This window comes from Equus quagga, chromosome 8, assembly GCF_021613505.1.
Source record: "Equus quagga isolate Etosha38 chromosome 8, UCLA_HA_Equagga_1.0, whole genome shotgun sequence".
NCBI classification, from domain to species: domain Eukaryota; kingdom Metazoa; phylum Chordata; class Mammalia; order Perissodactyla; family Equidae; genus Equus; species Equus quagga.
Window position 1 is genome coordinate 64213246 of NC_060274.1, and position 20968 is coordinate 64234213.

The 20968-nt window shown below is 39.6% G+C and overlaps 1 protein-coding gene across 8 annotated transcripts in view; it reads left to right on the top strand.

Moving 5' to 3' along the window:
• Positions 1-20968, top strand: part of DYNC1I1 (dynein cytoplasmic 1 intermediate chain 1) — a 282884-nt gene that overhangs the window by 203825 nt on the left and 58091 nt on the right. For 6 of the 8 annotated variants that reach the window (XR_006889871.1, XM_046670321.1, XM_046670323.1 and 3 more), the window contains 2 exons: positions 14460-14705; positions 18691-18804. Coding sequence is in view for 7 of the 8 variants with exons in the window: in XM_046670321.1 (XP_046526277.1) it covers positions 14460-14705; positions 18691-18804 (360 nt within the window). In the remaining variant the exon portion in view is untranslated. The remainder of the gene's footprint in view (positions 1-14459; positions 14706-18690; positions 18805-20968) is intronic. The other 2 variants (XM_046670324.1, XM_046670325.1) reach the window with 1 other exon arrangement.

A 20968-nucleotide genomic window follows, 5' to 3' on the forward strand; every position in this document is an offset into this window, starting at 1 on the left:
TAGTTCTCAGGAACTGTCTTACGTACAGAGCACAACACAGAGTCAAGAGAAGCACATCCCCTGCTTGTGTGAAGCTTCCAAGTGCAACATGCCCATCTTGTTTTGCCCAGGAGGAAATTAAGCCTGATGGAATTATGTGATTTTCACACAGAAAATCAGTCTTGATTACCAGCCCATGGATCTTTACACAACAACATCTGTATCCTATGAATAGGAAAAAAAAATCCCATCCTGTGCTTCCGACACAAATTCTGTGTTATGCTAAAGGCCACTGTCCTCTGACCAGCACAAGAAACAGCTTAACCCCTATGCAATCACTTTTATTTATGAAGTGTTTTATTTATGAAGAATCATCTATAGAATGACTGTCTTGCTTTTGCATTCTGAGGAGTTGGAACTACCTGAAGCCATTAAATGAAAAGGAGGTGGCCTTTTCTCTAAGGCCGTGGTCCTTAACCTAAATGAAGAAACTCATCTTAAAGAAGTTGTCACATGAACAGTCACACAGCTGTAGTAACAGGCCCTGCTAGAACTTGAGTCTCCTGACCCCCTTTTCAGTTTCTGCCCATTTCCCCTGCAGACAGTAGGGTGCCTGGATCTAGCTGCTTTTTCAGAAGCTGAAATAGGAATTGAGTTCATTTCACTAACTTTACTTCCCAGCACACCACGTGGATTACAAAAGGAAATTAACATGTAAAGAAACCCTTTGGAAACTAAAGGAGCCATGTTAGTTCTCTTGCTGTATTATTTGGCTGGTCTCACTGTTGGTGTCATTTTCAAGTGTGGGACTTGATTTAATAGAGACAGCCACTGTGGATCTATCAAATGGAGCTCAAAGCACATAACTTTCAGTGTAGGGGAGCTATAAGAAACATTTTCAAGTTTTGCAGTGGTCTGACAGGAATAAGGTGAAAAGTGTTCAAAGGGAGCTGTAAGATCAAGTTTAGGGATCTTGTTTTTCAGGTCTGTTATAGTCACTTTGTGAAGTATTGCAGACAATTCATTATAATTTATCACACTGATACTCTCAGATTGGATGAAGCCCAAACACAACTGAGTTAGATGCATATTAAATTACCTCTTACTTAAAAGGAGGGTGGTCTCACCAGGGCCGGATGGAGTTCGTTGGCAGGCTGCGAAGTTTTTCTTAACTCTTCATTATCTGGTTTCATATTGTTTCTGATCCCCAGGAACATCAGACATCTTTCTTTTTTCAACTCTTGGAGAAGTACACTGGGCACTTTGTGAACCACAGTAGCCACCAAGTCCAAAGATAAAGTACTCAACATCACAGCCTATAAACAAAACTCAGATTACTAAGAAAATTGCTCCTATTCTTTACATAAAATCGTTTCCTTTTTTTCTTAGGGAAAAGGAGGAATAATGTTCTTGTTGTGTATTTTTATTTAGATCTACACAAAGCAAAATATTCCACTCCATTATGATAATTGACTGACACGCATATGGGGTGTCCTCTAACGTTTGTGTTTAGGAATTTATGATCACATTTCTTCTAGCTGACCATCACCATCGCGCATATCATTCAACGAAAGACATGGCTCAGACAGGAGTCCATTGATAGATGGCCTTTAATACACCTCCAGATTCTTCTTCCAGAATTGGGAACTTCAAACTCCATGTACATGGCCTTTAATTTATGCATTCTGTCTTATGAGATAGGTTTTTTCCCTGGGGGACAAAAAGGACAGAGAAAAGTCCCTGAAGTGCTGTAAATTTAATCATTTGATCCCAAAGGAATTTTTATCCATACATTTTTATTTGTCTCTAGGTTTGTTTGTTAATTTGTCCTTTTAAGAACCAGCTCGGGTTGAACATTGGAGAATTTGATACCCATTTATCCATTGGTCTTCCAAGTATACATAAATGTTATGTTAAGGGAGGATTTATCTCAGCTTAGAAATGAACCCCCAGGACATAGTTCTATCCCTTTCCACACTCTAGTCACTTCAGTCTGTGAGTCTCTTGTTAAACATCAAAGAATCTTCAATGGAAAAGCATTGGTGTAGAAATTGGGGGATGGGTGAGCCTTGGGATTGGGTGACAATCGCAAAAATCAGTTTACCCTTGTCTCTTGCATCGATCTTGTAGCAAGCACTTAAACCCAGTTTTTTCTAGTCCTTTTCAGTACTTCAAAGTAGCAGTTTATCAATAGACCCACCAAGCTAGACACAGTCCTAAGAGGTCATCCGGTTCATCTCTGTGCCTTAGGCATAAGCATATCTAAGTAATTCCAGGCAGATAAAAAGAGACAGGGACAGCTTCTGCCTGTGTGCCACACGGCTTCTTGGCTGTAGGATCTCAGTTCCTCTTTGCTTCCCTGAGATCTGTATTCACCACATAGTTTTAATGTGAGGAAGGACCTATTCTTGCCTAATTCTTTTATTTTCTTGCTAAATTTAGAATAATCCAACTGATTCCATGCACTGTCACAGCTGGCAAAACCGCCACAGTAACTCAAAAAAACCACGTGAAGAGCCTATGCATAGTGGAACATTTTAGATTTTTTTTTTAATGGTTCCCCCTATAATTTCTGACCTAAGTGGCTTGGTAATGATCTAATGTGGGATATTCCATGACTCTTTGGGTGGATCCTCCAAATGTAGATTGATTTTATCAGCAGGGGGTTGTTGCGTGACATATGGAGAGTGCATTTTCTTCCTTCTTTTTCAACCTCCTCAAGCACAAAACCTGAATCCTACCGATTCAGAAAGAAGTTGCCCACAAAGCAAGACACAGATCTATCCTGCAATTATTTTTAGATATTCTTGCCAATACTGCAGTTTTGAATCTGATTAGTCTATTATTGTGTTTGGAAAAATGAATACCTGATAACTGAATTCTATTGGATTGTATAGCTGGAAGTTGTTAGTGCCTTTTTTACATGGCCAAGGAAGGATGCACAGGCTAAGAAGCTACTCTTTTTTTACATAGTTACTCTATCAAGGGGGGTGGGCAGTGGGGGTGGGGGGAGGACCTATACTGCTGAATGCTCTGTTTGCCTCCTGTGCAAGGAGTTAGTACTTTTTCAATAAAAAACAAATTTAATTTGTGGCTACACTTTAAGTAAGATGGTTTGATGGTGAAAGTGGAGCAGTCCCAGCCCTGGATTTAGAGAAGTCGTGTGGCTGAATCCCTTAGCGTCACTTTCATGTGGTTGGGTGAGCCGTTCTCAGAAACCCCAAGCATTTTTGAAGATCCTAAAGTGGAGACATTCGCAATTCTTCCCTCCCCTTTTGCTATTAATTCTTCATGTTTTAACAAGCTCTGAAGTTAATGCTGCCTACACTCTCCTGTCAAACTGGAACTCTTTTTCTTCTCTCTTGAATAAAGTAACCTCTTCTCTCTAGTTCATACATAAATCGAAGGGGTGGATGCCAACACATGCCATATCCAAATATCAACTTCCTTTTTTTTTAATTAAGCTGGATTTAGACATTTGATTTGAAGAAAGCTGGTGCTTTTTAACATGTAAAACAATCCATATATTTATCTCTCTTCCTATTCTTTTTGTCTTTTTCGTGAAGCAAAAGTTTGCTTTTGGCTTGCATCATATCGCTATTCCAACCTAGGCATAGCAACCCGGGTTTCATAGTCTCTAAAAAGGAGACAGTAAACGGTTAGTAAATGATTAGAAGTCTATACTGAAAAAGCATCCTTGATAAGCATGTTTCAGTGAGCATTATTGTCAGATATGATGGCATATCCCTACCTTGCTTTAGCCATAGTAAAGTTTTTGAATAAACAACTTATAAAAAACTAAACATATTGTGTGTATATACATTATTATTTTATATGTTATACAATATATATTATATATATAATATGTATATAAACACTCTATTGTGTTATAATGCCCTTTTGCCAACTAACCTCAAACTCTTGGATTTTTTTTTTGGTACAAATGTCTTGTATGACCTAAAAATATCATTGTCTAGGCCTAATTATAAAAAAAAAAATCAAACCTAAATTGAGGGACATTCTACAAAATACCTGACCAATACTCTTCAAAACAGTTAAGATCATCAAAAACAAGAGAAGTCTGAGAAACTGTCACAGCCCAGAGGAGTGTAGGTAGATACGATGACTAGATGTAATGTGGTGTTCTGGATGGGATCCTGGCACTGGAAAAGGACATGGGGTAAAAACTAAGAACATCTGAATAAAGTATTGCCTCGTGTATCAATGTTTGTTCATTAGTTATGACGAATGTACTACACTGGTGTAACAATAGAGAAGATGTTAACAACAGGGAAGACGTTAACAACAGGGAAGACAGGGTGTGAGGCATATGGGAACTGAACTATCTTCACAGCTTTTCTGCACCTCTAAGCTATTACCAAAAGCTTAGTATAAAATTAAAAATAATTTTTATGCTGATTTCTCTACAGAACTCTCACTGGCTTTGAGGATTGAAAGGGAAACAAGCTTTCGTTTTACAGTCAAGGAAAGAGAAACTTCCTGGTTGCTCTGCAGTGTAGCACTGGGGTGGGTCGTATCCGGTTTGACATATGGCACAAAGAAGGTTTCCAACGCATTGAGTGGTTGATGGTCTGATCAGTTGCTTTGTAAGAATGGCTTTACATTTTAAAGAACTCATTGCCAAGATTCTCCACTTCGCCATTGAGTAGTTTTTAGCTGGAATGTCCAAAAAAATTTTGTGTAAAGGGCTCATTTTAACCTTGAATTTTTGATGTGCGTCGTGCATTTTAAGGCTCAGTAGAGACTCTCCAAGTACAGGTGAGAATGAATGCGGCTCAAGTTTTCACTGATGGTTGTTTTTGAACGTTTTCCTAAACACAAGCCATTCTTTAATTTCCAAAATGTGATCATTTTGCCCAAGATTCTATCTCCTAATGAAGTGCTTATTGTTAAAAAGCGTATGCTCATTATTTATATTTTTTGAGTTCGGAAGAATGTTCACCAGGTCCTGTGTCTGTATCTCTAAGTAAGAAGTTTCTCTTGTTAAAGCACATAAGGGCACTCCTTGTTTTCACAGTAATTAATAACAATTCACATAATTATTTTGGAGGAAAAACACTCATTTGAGAAGAACTTGTTGTATTGAAATGACATTTTTGGTTTGCTTGCATAGTGACAAGATGAAAACAAAGCCTTTTCTCCCAAAGCAGTGACAGTAAATGCAGAGCTTGTCAGGAGTTACCCGATTGGTTTCCACCTGCTAGCTGTTCAGTAGACTCCCCTGAAACAATTAATTGGTCTCAATCAGTTCCCAGCAGGAAGTACCCACCTCATGGTAAATATCACCACAATTGGTATTAATTAGCTCTGTTGTCACCTGTCGCAACCGTAGGCTAGGAGCTGTGTCAGGTGATCAGTCTCTACACCAGCAACAGAAGTCCAACTGGAGAGGGCTCAGAGACTCAATGCCAAGGCCACTGTAGCACGCAGGGAGCCCAAAAGTTCTGCCACGTGGGGATGCATGAGGTTCTGTCTGTGATTACCAGTCCCACGGCGTGAAGTCATAAGTGTGGCACTCAGGAGTGGGGATTGTGTATCTCAAAGAGAAAATGCACCTGCATTCAATTGATGCAAGGTTTCCTGCTGTACTGGCTTCTAAGTCAGCTAGGCCATAGTTCACATCTGGGCTTTGCCACTTACTATTCATTTGATTTTAAGCCAGTGGATTTATTTGCCTGAGCCTAGGTTTCCTAATCTGAAAAAATGGAGGCAAAATTACCCACTAATGGGACTGATATAACGATGGATATGACATTTGGCACTTAGTAGGTGCTCAAAAATTTTGGAATGCCCCCATAAGCGAATAACCATGTAACCTTGTGTGACAGTGATAATGTTCATTAGCCCTCCTAATAATAAACAGGAAAACTCTCACGTGTTCAGTGCCAGCATAGAGAGTGATGCCAAAGGGAAGTTGGGACCTAAAACTTCACTTGTCTTTTCACTCGTCATTTTCTAAGAACCTAATCATTTAGACAGGGAGGGGAAGCAAGAAGAGATGTAAGAACTAGCAAATAAAATTGAAGGAAATTAAGCAATGACATTCTAACAGGGGAGCATTTATTGTATCATATGTGTCTCAGTTGGGCAAATTGTGAAAATGGCATACCACCCACTGAAGGAAATATCCCAGACATGGCCTATATTCATGCAAAAGGAAATTCATCCCACAGTAACTTTGGGCCATAGTCTGATAATTCATTGTTTTTGAACTGGGTTTTCCAAATTTCTCAATGATACAAAGCACCTGGGTGATTGTTAAATACACAGACCAACAGGCCTCTTTGAAATTCTGATTCAGTAGATGCAGGCTGGGACCCAGGAATCTGTGTTTTTAATAAACTAAGTGCTTCTCATGTTCAGATAATTTTGAGAACCATTGATTTAAAACAGTAATTTTCACTTGACTGCACATGGGAATTTCCTGTGGAATATTTTTAAATATTGATGGCTGGATCCTACCCCCAGAAATTTAATTGGTATGGGATGTGGCTTGAGCATCGGGGATTTTTTAAAGCTCTTCAGATGATGCTGAGGTACAGGCAAATTTGGAGTAACACTGATTTAGAAGATAGCCTGAGGGCTCCACCCATCTATAAATGATGAATAAGTAATAATCAGATGTAAAGTCACATCACAGATGAGTAGTCTCCAGCTCTGATTCAGGTATGAAATATGGTAAAAAAAAAAAAATCCCATTTCAGAGAATTTTCTGGGAGTAGTGTGCAAACTATCCCATTGCCCTAGAATTTTGTTGTATTCAAAAGTACTTCCACTGAAGGTACTACCAACTACAATTTAGAGCCTAAATTTCCCTAAATTAGCAGTGCTTGCAGTATGAGTATGTGTGTGAATAAGATTGTGGTATAAATCGAATCTTGGCTTTCACTGCAGAGTTATCTCTGGTACTAACACTGTACTGTGTCCTCTTCCTCATTATCCAAACTCAGTAAATGCCAGGACTTGAAATTGCCATCAACAACAGGAGCTGTAACCAGGCATGAGGATCCGTGAAACCAGAGAGAGAATCAGTGTCCCAGACAGAGGGGAGGGTTGTCAAAAGTAAGGACTCCGAAGAGTTAAACCGTGTAATGAAAGGTGTAGTAACACTTCTAGGAGACAGTTTCTCAACCTGGATCATCAAGGCAGGACCAAGTGTTACAATCAGAATTGTTTAGGAAAAGAGTTGTTGAGCAAAATGAGGAGTCCTCTGGATCTTCATTTTCTCTGGAAATGTTTCTTCAAATCATGAAGTGGTCATTTCCAACTCTCTATGGGACACGTTGTTTGTCAGTCTTTAAACTGCATTACTTAATTCAAATCTTCCAATAGCCCCAGGGAAGAGAGGCAAAGAAAATGCCCTGTTTGTAGGCAGGGCAAGAACTATCATGCTCCTGTTATGAAGTAAAAATTCAGACTTAGATGCCTCACTCCAATTAGGAAGGCTACTATAAAAAAACAAATAAAAAAAAGAGCAGAAAATGAAAAGTGTCAACAAAGATGTGGAGAAATTGGAACTTTTGTGCATTGCTGATAGGAATGTAAAATGGTGCAGCCACTACAGAAAAGAGTGTAACAGTTCCTCAAAAAATTAAAAATAGAATATGATCCAGCAATTCCACTTATAGGTGTATATACGAAAGAACTGAAAGCCATATTAAGTAACATTATTCACAATAGCCAAGAGGTGGAAGCAACCCAAATGTCCCTTGACAGATGAATGGACAAACAAAATGTAGTATATGCATATGATGGAATATTATTCAGCCTTAAAGAGGAAGGAAATTTTGATACATGCTACAACATGGATGTAGTAACGCTTGTACTACATGGATATAGTAGCACCTTTAGGACATTATGCCACTGAACTGCACACTTAAAAATGGTTTAGATGGGAGGCCAGCCCGGTGGCGTAGTAGTTAAGTTCACAGACTCCGCTTCAGCGGCCCAGGGTTCGCAGGTTCAGATCCCAGGCACGGACCTAGCACTGCTCGTCAAGCCACACTGTGGCAGCATCCCACATAAAATAGAGGAAGATTGGCACAGATGTGAGCCCAGGGACAATCTTCCTCACACACACACAAAAAACATGAAGATGGTAAATTTTATGTTATGTGTATTTCACCACAGTGTTTTTAAATAAATAAATAATTTGAAAATGTGCAAAAAAAATCTAAGGCTTAGAGAATCCACATGGCCAGTAGTTGTGAGAGCTGGACGTTGGCTCTAGGGACTCCTTGCGTGTCGACCCTCCCTTCCCACCTCAGTGCTTCTCAGGGAAGAGAAGCTGAAGATGTTCAGGGAGAAGTAAAGAGGATCCAATAATTGTTTGAGGAAAGAGTAAGCGAAATAATCCAGACAGTTGTCCTGAAGATAGTAATAAGGTTGGTAAGCTCTATGATATTAGGACTATGTCTGCACACTGTTTTAAAAAATTGAAGTATAATTCACATAGCAGAAAATTCACCCTTTTAAAGTGTACACTTCGATGTTTTTAGCGTACTCGCAAAGCTGTGCAACCATCACCACTATCTAATTCCAGAACATTTTTATCACCCAAAAAATAAATCCCATGCCCATTAATAGTGATTTCGCATTCTTCCCCTGATCCTCACCCCTCAACAACCACTAATCTACTTTCTGCCTCTATGGATTTGCCTATTCTGGACATTTCATATAAATGGAATCATATAATATGTGGTCTTTTCTGACTTGTTTCACTTAGTATAATGTTTTTAAGGTTCATCCATGTTATAGCAGGTATCAGTAATGCATTCTTTTTTATTGACAAATAATATTCCATTGTATGGATTTATCACATTTTATCTATTCCTATGTTGATTGTGATGTTTTCTTTGTGTTGTTTCTCCTTTTTGGCTATTATAAGTAATGCTGTTATGAACATTCATGTACAAGTTTTTGTGTGGTCGTGTTTTCATATGTTGGGTATTTACCTAGGAGTGGAATTGCTGGGTCACATGTTAACTCTATGTTTAATTTTTTCAGGAACTGCCAGACTGCTTTCCAGAGTGGCTGCCTCATTTTACGTTCCTACCAGCATTGTAGGAGTGTTCCAATTTCTCCATAGCCTCACCAACACTTGCTATTTTCCTTTTTTTCCTTTGTTTTTTTCCCCTAGCTTTCTTGAGGTATAACTGACATGTAAACACTTTAAAATTATAGCCATCCTGGTGGGTGTGACGTGGCGTCTCATTGTGGTTTGTGCACTAACTTTTGTATTCTCAGCACACAGCCCGGGTCTAGGCACGTGACAGAGTCTCAGTCCTGCAAGGCCTGAAAATCCCAAGGGATTCTAAGGAAGCTCATCAGAATGATTGGCTTCTAATCTTTGGGAAATCAAATTTTAGAATCAGCTGCTTTTCATTTTTCAATACAAACTGAGTCAAGAAGTAGCAAGCAAACTAATTCAATCTTTGGTCCTGGGCACCCCATTCCTAATGAGGTGATACCTCTCAGTAGATGGTCCTCCTTGTGAGAGTTCAGTTTGCACCCTGGGATGGAGACAGGAAAGGAAAAGAGAGCTCTGAAGGAAAAAAGTCTTTCCTTCATCTTAATTAAAGTTAAGTGCCCAACTCATGACTCACATCTTGGCTTTACTACCTTCACACCTTGCACGTTGTCAGATGCCTGGTGCTACATGATTGCCTATAAGAGGGGTATTCGACAGCAGTGTTCTCCAATTACCTGTGTTTCCATTAACAAAACGAAATATCTTTGTGGGTTTCTTAGGTACTTACAGAAATATATCCTAGCTCACTGGTAGCCAGAAGCATCTGATCTCTGCCTCACAGCCCTCTGACAGTTAAGCATTTGCTTTTAGGCAAATAAAATGTCAGCCACCATTAAACAGCATATGGCAACAATATGGCCTTTCCCTCTCTAGGGACCAACCATTCCCCAGAAGAGATGGTACTTGAAATGGGAGATGATTTTGAATGCAGGACCCTTATCCCTCCCACCCAGGCATGCTGGCTAGGGAGCTAGCAGAGTGCCACACACAGAAGAACGTGGGCAACCAGATCAGATGTGAACACAGGCCAGCAGTGACCAAAGGCTATTCGCCCTGGGCATCTGGGTCTGTGGTTAGGGGGAAGTACCATCCCTAAACTAGTCTGGATTAGCTCTATAAAATAGAAAACAGTCCCTACAGCCTCTTAAAGAGGAGTTGGGGCCAACTGGAACTGAATGCTGTGGTGTGCAGCGAGCAGAGGGAGACACTGAAAGTGAAGTCCCCACCCCTCTTGTCTCTGTGGAGTTCCCTCGGAGGATGGGGAACAATAAACTGCTTTGTCTGGAAATAGATGATGAGGGTGTGGCACGCTGTTTAGAGGATCAGCTCGTGTGCAAGCGGACGTATGGCAATACGGATAAGCAGAAGGCTGCCTTTGCAGGGGCAGCCGGTAACGGGGCAGTCTGCACAAGATTAAAAAATAAACCGTTTCCTCAGCAGCCTCTGGGCTACCGCGTCTGCGGAGGACACCAGAGATTGTCAATAGAAGTGGCCTGATCCACAAATATAGTCTCAAAACCTCGCTGGTCCTGATTTGGGGGAACTATAAATATGCAGACAATCAAAATGTGGTCCTCGCCCTGTTGGAAACTGTGGTTCCTCACGTAGTACCGTCTCTGTGTTACTTACGTTGGAATATAGTCGATCAGGCTCATCCGTTTTACATCAAGCTTTTAACATATGAGCCTATTCCTATTTCTGGGCTCTAATTTGGCCAACAACATGGCCACATCAATGAAATCACTAGCCTGGGGAAAGCAGAGTTCAACTATAGTGTCTGGAAAGCTCGCTCTGATAGACAGTGAACATTGTCTGAAAATTCTCGTCATCTTTATCATTATTTTTCCACTCCTGTAAACTACTTGATTTGAATGTCTGAGGGCCATACGTTATTTCTCAAAATAATTCCAATGCTCTAATATTTTAAAGAATAAAATAAAGGAGGAAAAAAGTTAAAAGTACCAAAATATCTATATAGATATATATTCTCAGAGAGCCAAGAATACCCAGGTAGGGAAGCTTTTTCTTTCCAACTAATTTTGTTTGTTTAAATTGTATTAGTCATATAATTTGATAATGCTTTATGATGACACCAAATAACTGAATTAATACAAAATTTTAAATGTTTAATAAATTGATGAATTTTAAAAAATAACATTAATATTAATAATGTTTTCCATAGAGTATATCTTCAGAAAATGTACTATTAAAAATGAGAACAAAAAAAAAACCGTGTTTTAGTAGTGTCAATCAATTTATCTGGAATGTTTTTTTACTCTTTACCGAATAGATATAACTGACAAGATTATCTCATCCTTTGCTTTTTATACTGACAGTCAATAAATCCCATGACAATTGGTAACAGCAGCCAGATCAGTAGCTGTATGAACAACAAAAGGTTACAGGGGTTTTCCAAGACATTTTATTCATAGGGGATTGATGCAGACTCTCCATATTAGAAGAGAAGCTTTCTGTGTCAGAGCTGTAGATGGGTGAGTGTTCCCATGTGTCTAAAGGGAACTAAACGTTTGGATGAAAAATTAAACATTCAGCCAATCACCCGAATGCTGGCCACTGTTATATCAAGCATCAGAGTATTTAAAAACATCTCGAGAAATGACTAAATTCTCAACTTTACGTCTAGATAATTGAGATCATACTGCCTTAGTGTTTCCGTATGAATGATAATATGTCAAATGTGGCCTACCCTGGAGATCTGTTTTGAACCTTTATATATATTCTATAGTAAATGGAATATATATTATAATTAATGTATTGAGCTTAAAAAAAAAGTGAAATTGGCAAATCACGAAACTACTCCATTTTTAATCTTCTCAACATAAAATGAAAATAAGTACACCTTGTTTTCCTCAAGGAGATATTGTCAAGATTGATTCGCAGCAAAACAAAGTAGGCTGGTGGCAGAACACTGGTCCTCCAACATGATATTACTCTCTTTTAGCATTAATTTGACTTTTTGTCACTTATAAATAGAATTCTGAATTCGAGATGGGGGACTTCTGCGACATTTAAAATTTTTTGAAACGAGTTAGCTAGTGCTTAGTGGGTACTGTGTGTTTGAGGAATGAATGAATGGAGAGTGAACAAATGAATGAATGAAAAAGTAGAAATTAGGTAGAGTTCTCACCCTGTGGGATTGGAGTCCAGTTGATTGCTGACTATGTGTTTCAATTTCGTAGAAATGCCACCACTGTTTATTTTTCTCTAGTTTAATCTCTCAACAAACTGAGCAAGTCTTGACATGGTATTTGCTGGGATTTAACTGAAACACAGAAGCAATCAAGTGGTTGAATTCTGGATTTTTAAAATTTAATGACATTCCTTTATCCATATTGATTGGAGCTTTGGTAAATTCAATTGTTGATACCACCTGGATAATTTTAAGTCTTTCTGAAGCTTTAAAAAAATGTTTCCAACATAGCTCAAGCAACATAAGAATTTCATCAATTGAAAACTAAGAATCATTTCTGTGGGATGTGTAAAACAAGAAGCTGACCAGCACTATTTGCTTTTTCTTTAATTTGGTATCATTATTGAGAGTTATTCTTGAACTTTATGAAAACCAGATTGGGGCACGAGCACGTTCTCCATCTAATCGTGTTCAGGGAATTGGAACTGAAAATCATTCAAACTAGGAAAACATGGCATTGAAAAATAGTCTACATTCTTTATTCTACCTCAGAATATCTGAGATGTTTTCTCCCAAGGAAGCCTTAGGCTGATAGTAGATCTGATCCTTTTAGAAATGCACGGTTAGCTTCCCAGTGAGAAAGAGATCGTAGTTTTGTTCTTCAATCACTTCTTTGCTGACTTATCACTTACAACCTTTGACCCTTCCACTTTTTTGCTCAGAAAGCTGTGATTTCTTACCATTGCCCACAGAAAAAGATCCAAACAGCGCCTGCCATTCACAGCCCCCTCTTGTGTGGCCCAGGTGACCTCGTCAGCCACATTTCCTACTACCTGCCTCTTCCATGCAAGCTCCTTCCCAGCCAACCCAGACTGTGGGCTGTTCACCAGCCTCTGTTTTGCTGCCTCTAGTCCTTTCTTCTCATTACCCTCTCTCTCAAGAATGCCTGTGTTTTTCCCTTTCCACTTGCTGAATGTTCCACACATACTTCAAGGGGTGATACATTCCCTTTCATGAGGTCTTTCTAACCATCCCTTTCCTCTCTCCTCTTCCTCCCCTCTCCTAGCTAAAACAAATCTTCCCCAACACCTCCTTCATGCATGCAAAGACACATACACAGACACACACCACACGTGCTCCTGAGATTTAGTCATGGCATGTATCACATTCAAGGCTGCTACTTGTGTGTGCAAGTTCTGCCCTGCACAAGGATATCAAACCCATGGGACAAGTGGGCATGAAAATCCATCTTACTTTCCACTTCCCAAGGCGTGCATCTGCCCACAGGACTCTGTCTGGGCAGAGAGGCACCTTTTTCTGTTTCATACAAAGGCACTGCATAGACTGGCAGCACCTCTGCTTCTCTGTGTGCATGCTTTATGGTTGCCTTTGCCAGGGCACAAGTTTGTTGAGGGCCATGGCAACCTTTGTATCCCCACTATGCCGGCTACAGTGCTCTTCTTACACATAGGATCATTCATTGAATTTGCTTGAAGGATGAAATGCATTTATTAAAAACAATCACTTCTGCATATAAATGCAGACATGGAAAGCACTGCAAGAATCAAAATGGACTTCTTAGCAGATGTGGAACAACTGACTTGTCTGATTTTAAGTATATTGTGGTTCTGTCTCAGCTAAGTAATTTCCTATAAAATGTAGGGCCCTGTAGTCTTTTTGTGGAATTTCAGAAACCACATTTGTGATGCTATGACAGGCCATGACAAGAGTTGGACTGAAATCCATTTCTGACTGTTAGTTAAAATAGGCAAAGAATAACATTAAGAATTGTCTGAAGTGGGCAAGCTAAAGGTCGGGACAATGCCCATGGGAGGCGAGGGAATCTGGGGAGGAACCAGTTGGATCGGTCTGAGGTCAGTATGCTTCCTAGAAGTCTACATGAAGCCAAAAACAAAAAACAAAAAAAGCACCCCATTTCAAAGTCCTTGAAGCCTTGCCAACACTGCACATAGTATAACTTGATGTGGCCAAGCCCTCAAAGTAAAGAATTGCTTTGTAAAGACTTCAGTAGAGAATTAGTATTAGCTCTGATACAATTTTATCGGTATATGGGAAATGTCCATAAACCAAGCTTTACAGACCACAAAACAATGATGTACCTAAGACAGGTTTTATGCCTATTTGATGATATGGCCAGGACTTCAAATGTCAAGTTTCAAGGGGTAACCATTGGCCAGCCTTTCAAGGGAAAGTCCTGCATCTGTATACAAACTTTCCTCCTAGCTGCGCACTTAACAATTGCTTTATGTTTTCCAGGATGTGTTGAGTTTACACGATGAACTCTTCTCTCTTCGGGAAGAAGCAAGCCTTCTCCACCCATTTCACAGCGCCTTTCTCTCGCCCTTTTCTTCACAGTCCTCTGTGATGTCAGTCTGCTTCGCTCGTTTCCATCCCAACTTGGTGGTGGGTGGGACTTACTCGGGCCAGATTGTCCTGTGGGATAATCGCAGTCACCGAAGGACGCCAGTGCAGCGGACCCCCTTGTCAGCTGCTGCACACACAGTAAGTCAAGCTTTTGTCATATCCCTGTCAGCCATCCAGGCCCTGAAAGAGAGGATAACTGGCAAGAATACACGTTATCAGTAACTCCAAGTTAGAAGTATCTAATTTATAGTGATTGTATCTTGACTGGCTAGAATAAAGTTGAGTGAAAAGTAGATGAAGGAAACACTGAGTTTAGAGAAATCTCTTAATAATCTACAAGTTTTAACACATAGAAAGGATCTCTTTGACTGTCCTAAAGGCCACCAGTGAAGATAGATTAAAATTTAAAAAGGACATAGGGAGAAACTTTGGAAGAGGCAGCTGTGAAATTGTTTTTCTAAAGAAATCCTTCGCATTTACATTAGAAGGTGGAAACTCATATTTTCAAATAGACCATGAAGAGTAAGCATTTTCTGTCCTGGAGTGGTGTATGGGGCTCTTGCCAGCAGGCCTTTCCATTCGCGGTTAGAGGGAGTGCTATGACTTTAAATTCTGGAATGCGTGGTGTGAGTCTCAACGGTAAAGTCCACAGTGACAGTATAATCCCTAGGGTTAAAAGTCAACATCTCAAAACCATTACCCATAATTTGGCAGGAGAGGTTCAGTATAGTGTTCATAAGACAACTACTCTGTCATTTCCTTTAAGAGAATGACAGGTGTGTATAGCAATTGTTAGAAGGAATGAGAAGACAGGCATGTCTCCACCAATCCTTGCTACCTTGACATCCAGGGTAACTGATGTTCTTTCTCTGAAATGCCCAAATTATGCCCAAACATACAGCTCTACTATTGTTTCAATTTCCTTAATGTGGTTGCCTCATTTGTTTCATCTGCTGACCTCAAAACCATTCTAGTTTTTAAAAAGACCATGAAGAGGAAAATTCTCCCACTCTCGTAAGATTGACAATGGGAAATGACAAATACCAAGTCAGCCTTAATTCTGATTGACTTGGGCCTAAGACACATGCAGGTGAAACCAGTTCTTGGGAATCTTAGAAAATTGCTCTTGCCTACCCCATTTCTCCAAACTAATAACAGAAAATTGTGACCCAGGAGAAGATGAGTTTGATGCAGGTGCGTGCTCAAGAAGCATGAAACCACTTCTGGGCTCTATGTGGATATCTGGTGTGTTTGTGAGCATATCTTCCAAAATGTCAAAAAATTATTAATCCAAATGTTAGAACATTTAGCAGTAAGCTTTTGGGGAGAATCCAAATCCAGCAGCTCTTCCAAAGAGTTAATGTTTCTTTTTCAAGTAACTTAGGATGAGATCATTACAACGAAAATACTAGTATTGTCAAACAGAATAATATCTGATAACAAATATTATCAGTCATAATTTCTGTAAGAAAATAAAAACAAATTTTTTTCTCTTTTGCTGTGTTTTGATGAATCCATACTTAACGGTGCACAGTTAATTTTGTGACTGTCTTTCAACTTCCACTAATGCCTGGCTGATTGGTACCAAGATCAAAAAAGAAAAAGAGGCCCACTACAGATTACTAACTAATTTCCTTTCACACCCACTACACATATGCATTTGGGACAACAGGAAATCCTAATTAAAACAAAGTCCTCTGCCACACAGTAAGTTTATCCCTAACATAAATAAAAACAATCTGGCATCTATACTGGAAAAATGAGCTGTACTGTTGCTTTTTTCTTTCCATTAAGTAGAGTTGTGTGTGTTTGTGTGTGTGTATGAGTAGGCATGCCCACGTGTCTGCTTCTGTTCTAGTTTCTTTACATCTCTCCCTTTTCTTTTAAACTGAGTTTTATTACTCATGAAAGCACAGGCCAGTAAACTGATTAAAGCCAGGGAGGGGCTACCACACGCATTCCTTCTCTAGGCGTTTGGCTCTACACATTCTTCTAGATGCCTTCCTTCCCCACTGCGTACACCCTTAGGGTCTCAATCCATTAGGATTTTGATGGTTTGTGTTGATGCTTGGTGGTTAACAAAAGAAACTCCACTGGACTCTTGCTGAAAAACACTGGGTAGATTTCAGGTTCATAGCAATGTCCGGACCTTGCTTTCCTATTTTTCAGTTTTGCTAAGTCTGCTATTTGTAGGTGAGAGCTTGTTTCATCCCTTCTTCCACTTGATTTCCACACAAAGCTTCATGTTTTGTGGCTTGAGTTTCGCACTGCTGCAGGCTGCACATCCACCACAGACTTGACCACGAGCATTGTCCACAGGGCCACAACCAGTCAGTCCTCTTGATATTTAAAGACCTGATCAGGATAACATTTAGTTCCAGATCTCTGCTGTACTTACCACTGTCCAGATCCACTAAAGCTGATTCATTTGAAAGTTTCTATAGGAATAGCGTGTGAAAAAGACATAGGACCTCAGTTGATTGTCCATCAGCATGAGTGAAAGAAGTGATGCAATTGCAAAAAAAGCAAATCTTAGTTTAGAATGCATTAATACAGGCATATTTTTTTTATCACATGAGAAGTGACAATTCAATGCTCCCTGGATTTCTATATTCTGCTGGTCAGAATAAGACAGACAGTTGTGTTTCATTCTCGGAACTTCACTGTAAGAGGAGCGCAGACAAAATACAGCACATGCGAAAGAGAGTAACCAGGATGGGGAAGGTATTGAAAACGACGTACTCAAGGAGCAGTTGGGGGAACTGGGGATGATTAGTCTGAGTAAGACAAGATTGGGGGTGAGGGTGGGGGGTGGATAATATAACAGCAATCTATAAATATGCAAAAAAAGCTGTATTCTTTTGACTTGATCTGTATGATTCCAGAGGGCACTGCGTTAAAAGTATCTCCTTGGGCTTTCTTTATCCCCATTGGTGGAAGGACAAACTCCCCAGAAATTAGTGCTAAAAACTGGATCCCCTTAAGAAAGGTATTTAAGCAGAGTTCGGACCACCTCTTGGTAGAGGCAGATGCGTAACTTCACTAGATGATTATTACAGTTCCTTCTGACCAGGAGTTTATATGATAATAATAGTTTGGGAATCACCCCTTCTATAATATCAACTTTCCAGTATTAAAGATTGTTTCATTGTCGTTGTGGCTAGGTATTATGGACAGTAACTCATCAAGAGAAAGACTTAGACCATCAGCTATTTGCACAGAGAAGCATCAGCTAAGTTGTGGTTTGGCCACTGATAGCTAAGCTCCCTGAAATCTAACCCAAATTACTACTACGTTCTGCTTATGCTAACCTTCCATTTAGTATTTAATGTGCAGCTGCAAATGATTTTAGCCTACCATTTAGGATTCTACAGAGTGGGATAAACTACTAGAGTTATGACAGAAGGTTAGAGCATCTTGCTTGGATGTATAAATGACCTTTCTCAAGGCCCTGACTGAATCTAAGCCTCCATACTACCCCAAATGGTATTTTGAAAAATAAATCTATCATTATCTTAGATTTTGCAGTAACATTTGTAGTAAAAGAACCTAATTTTATCTTACTAGGTGCACTGTGCCAATAATTTCCACCACCAGTATGTCTCTCAAATTAAAGAGGCTGATGAGTATTAACCACTTTTTAAAGGAATGTTAACAAATGTTTGGCACTGTGACTATAATGCATTAAACTTCAGATTTAGTAACACTTATTCCTTCAAGAAGTCAATGGTTCTACCCTTTTGAAGACTGTCTCTTCCCATCACTCATTGTGAGCTTAGAAGCCAAACTATGCAGTGGAGACTCATTCAAGTAATCCGCATTCACCTCCCTGTGCTGCTTCTGCCCTGTCAACCCTCATTTGCTCCAGCTTCCTTGAGCTCTGTTGCATTGCATCTGACTGAGCAAGGTGGAGCTTTGTAAATATTTCCACTGCTATGTGTTGCTGCCAGAGCTTTTAGAGAGAAGTCAGGTTCAAATCAAAAGTGGCAAATGACCTTAGGCTTGTATTATTGTAGGATTATGTCACTCTTTAATCCATGTTTTAGAGTAATGTGTTTGACACTCAAATGTAAGCATTTCCTCTTGGATCAGTGTCTGATCCTCTGTGTTTATGTTTTTGCAGCATCCCGTGTACTGTGTAAATGTTGTTGGGACCCAGAATGCTCATAACCTTATCACTGTCTCTACTGATGGTAAAATGTGCTCCTGGAGCCTGGACATGCTCTCAACTCCACAGGTGGGTTTGTTTTCCCCTACACATAAGAGCATCCTGGTTAAAAGAGATACCTGCCTAATGGAACATAGTTTCTAAAAGCCAAACCCTCACATCCTATAGGAGCTAAAACCAATGGATGCACTTGAAAGAGTAGGGCCTGCTTTCAGCAGTCTCCTCTTGAAGCCAAAACCCATTTCCTTTACCACAAATCATGTAATTATTGTAATACGTTAATCCTTAGGTCAGTTTCAAGTGAAAATGAGATAATCCATTTAAAGCATAGTAATTATGGAAGTTGCCTGTGGTAGGAATTGTACTTACCCTACAGCATTGTTAAACAAATGCAAACGAGGTTGGAGCTCCCCAGAGCAATCCCTTATGGGTACTTGCCTTGGAGAAAAGGTATTCCAGCAAAACAGAAATCCAAGCCCTTGCTTGTATCCGTAGCCTAGACTACCGCCCGTGTGTGTGAAGAATTTGTCGAACCATCTGTTTTCTCCTCTGGAATGTTTGCTGGTATGGCTCTTGCCATTCTTTGCTCAACAAATGAGAAATCAAAAATGAGAATGTTCCAAAGTTTCCAGACCACTCCTGATTGCAGTGATGGGAACCAAACAAAGGAGCAGAAAGAGACCATTGAGAGGAGGCATCTAAATGCAACTTTCAGAATATACGTATGTATACATACACACAAGAAGACACACACATTCGCAAATAAACACACACATATACACGCTCTTTCCACGTTTCTTTGTGGAGGAAAAAGTACTTCACTGTCCTTCAACTAAAAATGCAGAGAAGAGTTCATTGTTATAGCCTTTGACAAAAATGTGAAGAAACATCAAGAAAATTGTAAAAGATACGTGGGAGATAATTCTCAATTTTAACATTCCTGTTCCCTTTCCTGGAATAACGACCCTAGAATGTCTCTCTCACAATTTTAGAAGACATTAAAATTTCAAAGTGCATAGGGAAATATGGAAACCATAAAGAACCTTCCATAAGTCTCCACAAAATGCAGATGTAGAGAATACTAAGACTAAATGAGTTCTTTTTATTATTTTAGGGGGAAAAAAAGAGAGAGAGAAAAAAGCTAATAAGCTCCTTACAATTTAAGTTCCTCTATTTTTGCTGACCTTAACATTATACAAGTCAGGAGTTGTGTGTGGGTATTTTATGGCTTTGTCTTAAAATTCTCAGCAATATGTTGTTTTGCTTTAAAAGCATGGAGATTACAAACAGATATTAGAGTGAACCCTCTAATTAGGAATTTTTAATTGCCCATTTTGCTGATTAAACGTGTATTTGTTTAGGTTAAAACCAGTCGTACAGAGGCTACAAGACCCTTTTTATTAGTTTCAGCATGCCCACAGACTCCTGTCTCCATACAAAGATTGAGAGTTTCATGGCACAGCCGTGGATGGCAGGCAGACGTGGGAGCATCCGACAGTTGCCCTGGACCCCGTCTCTCCCAAGTGGACAACCAAGAGACTGTACCTTCCTCTCTGCTAATTTTAGCAATGGAGCAAACCATTGGATGGTTCAGTTTTCTGCTTATATTGTCATAGCCTCCCCTCACAGATGCGCTCGCTGTATGTGGATCTCACGCACTGCCAGCATGTCACATGACCATATGGTCTGCGCTACCCAGCCGGTTAGCATGTGCTTCAGATTTATGGACTTCTTGGCTGAGATGGCCTGGTTTATTTGTTTGCACAAAAAAGGCTAAACTCTCAAGCAACTATAATGATGTGATCCCCTAGAATGATTTTTTTAAATTATTTCAGGTACACAAAGTAGGCTGTTCGATGTAAATAGCCAGAAATATTCAGGGATGTTAGTTTGACTCTTCATTGTCGTTAAACTTAACTCTGCAGAATGTCTTTTCAAATACATTTTAATTCCTGATTTTGAAAATCATTTTAGATAAAGACTCTCATTTCCTATTTTAAAGACTTATTAAAACACCATTCTTTGCAGGCTTAAAACCTGTACCCCCAACAGCCGCCCTTCATGAAATCTGGTCCCTGTTGAAATCTGGTTTTTATGACCTGAGTGACAACTTTCTGGTTTTAGTCCATGGAGGACACACACTCCTGCTTTGACAAATGTGTTTAGTACGTGTGATATTAATACATGTGTATTCTCATGAACAATTGATTGTGAAAATGTTTGTAAATAAAAG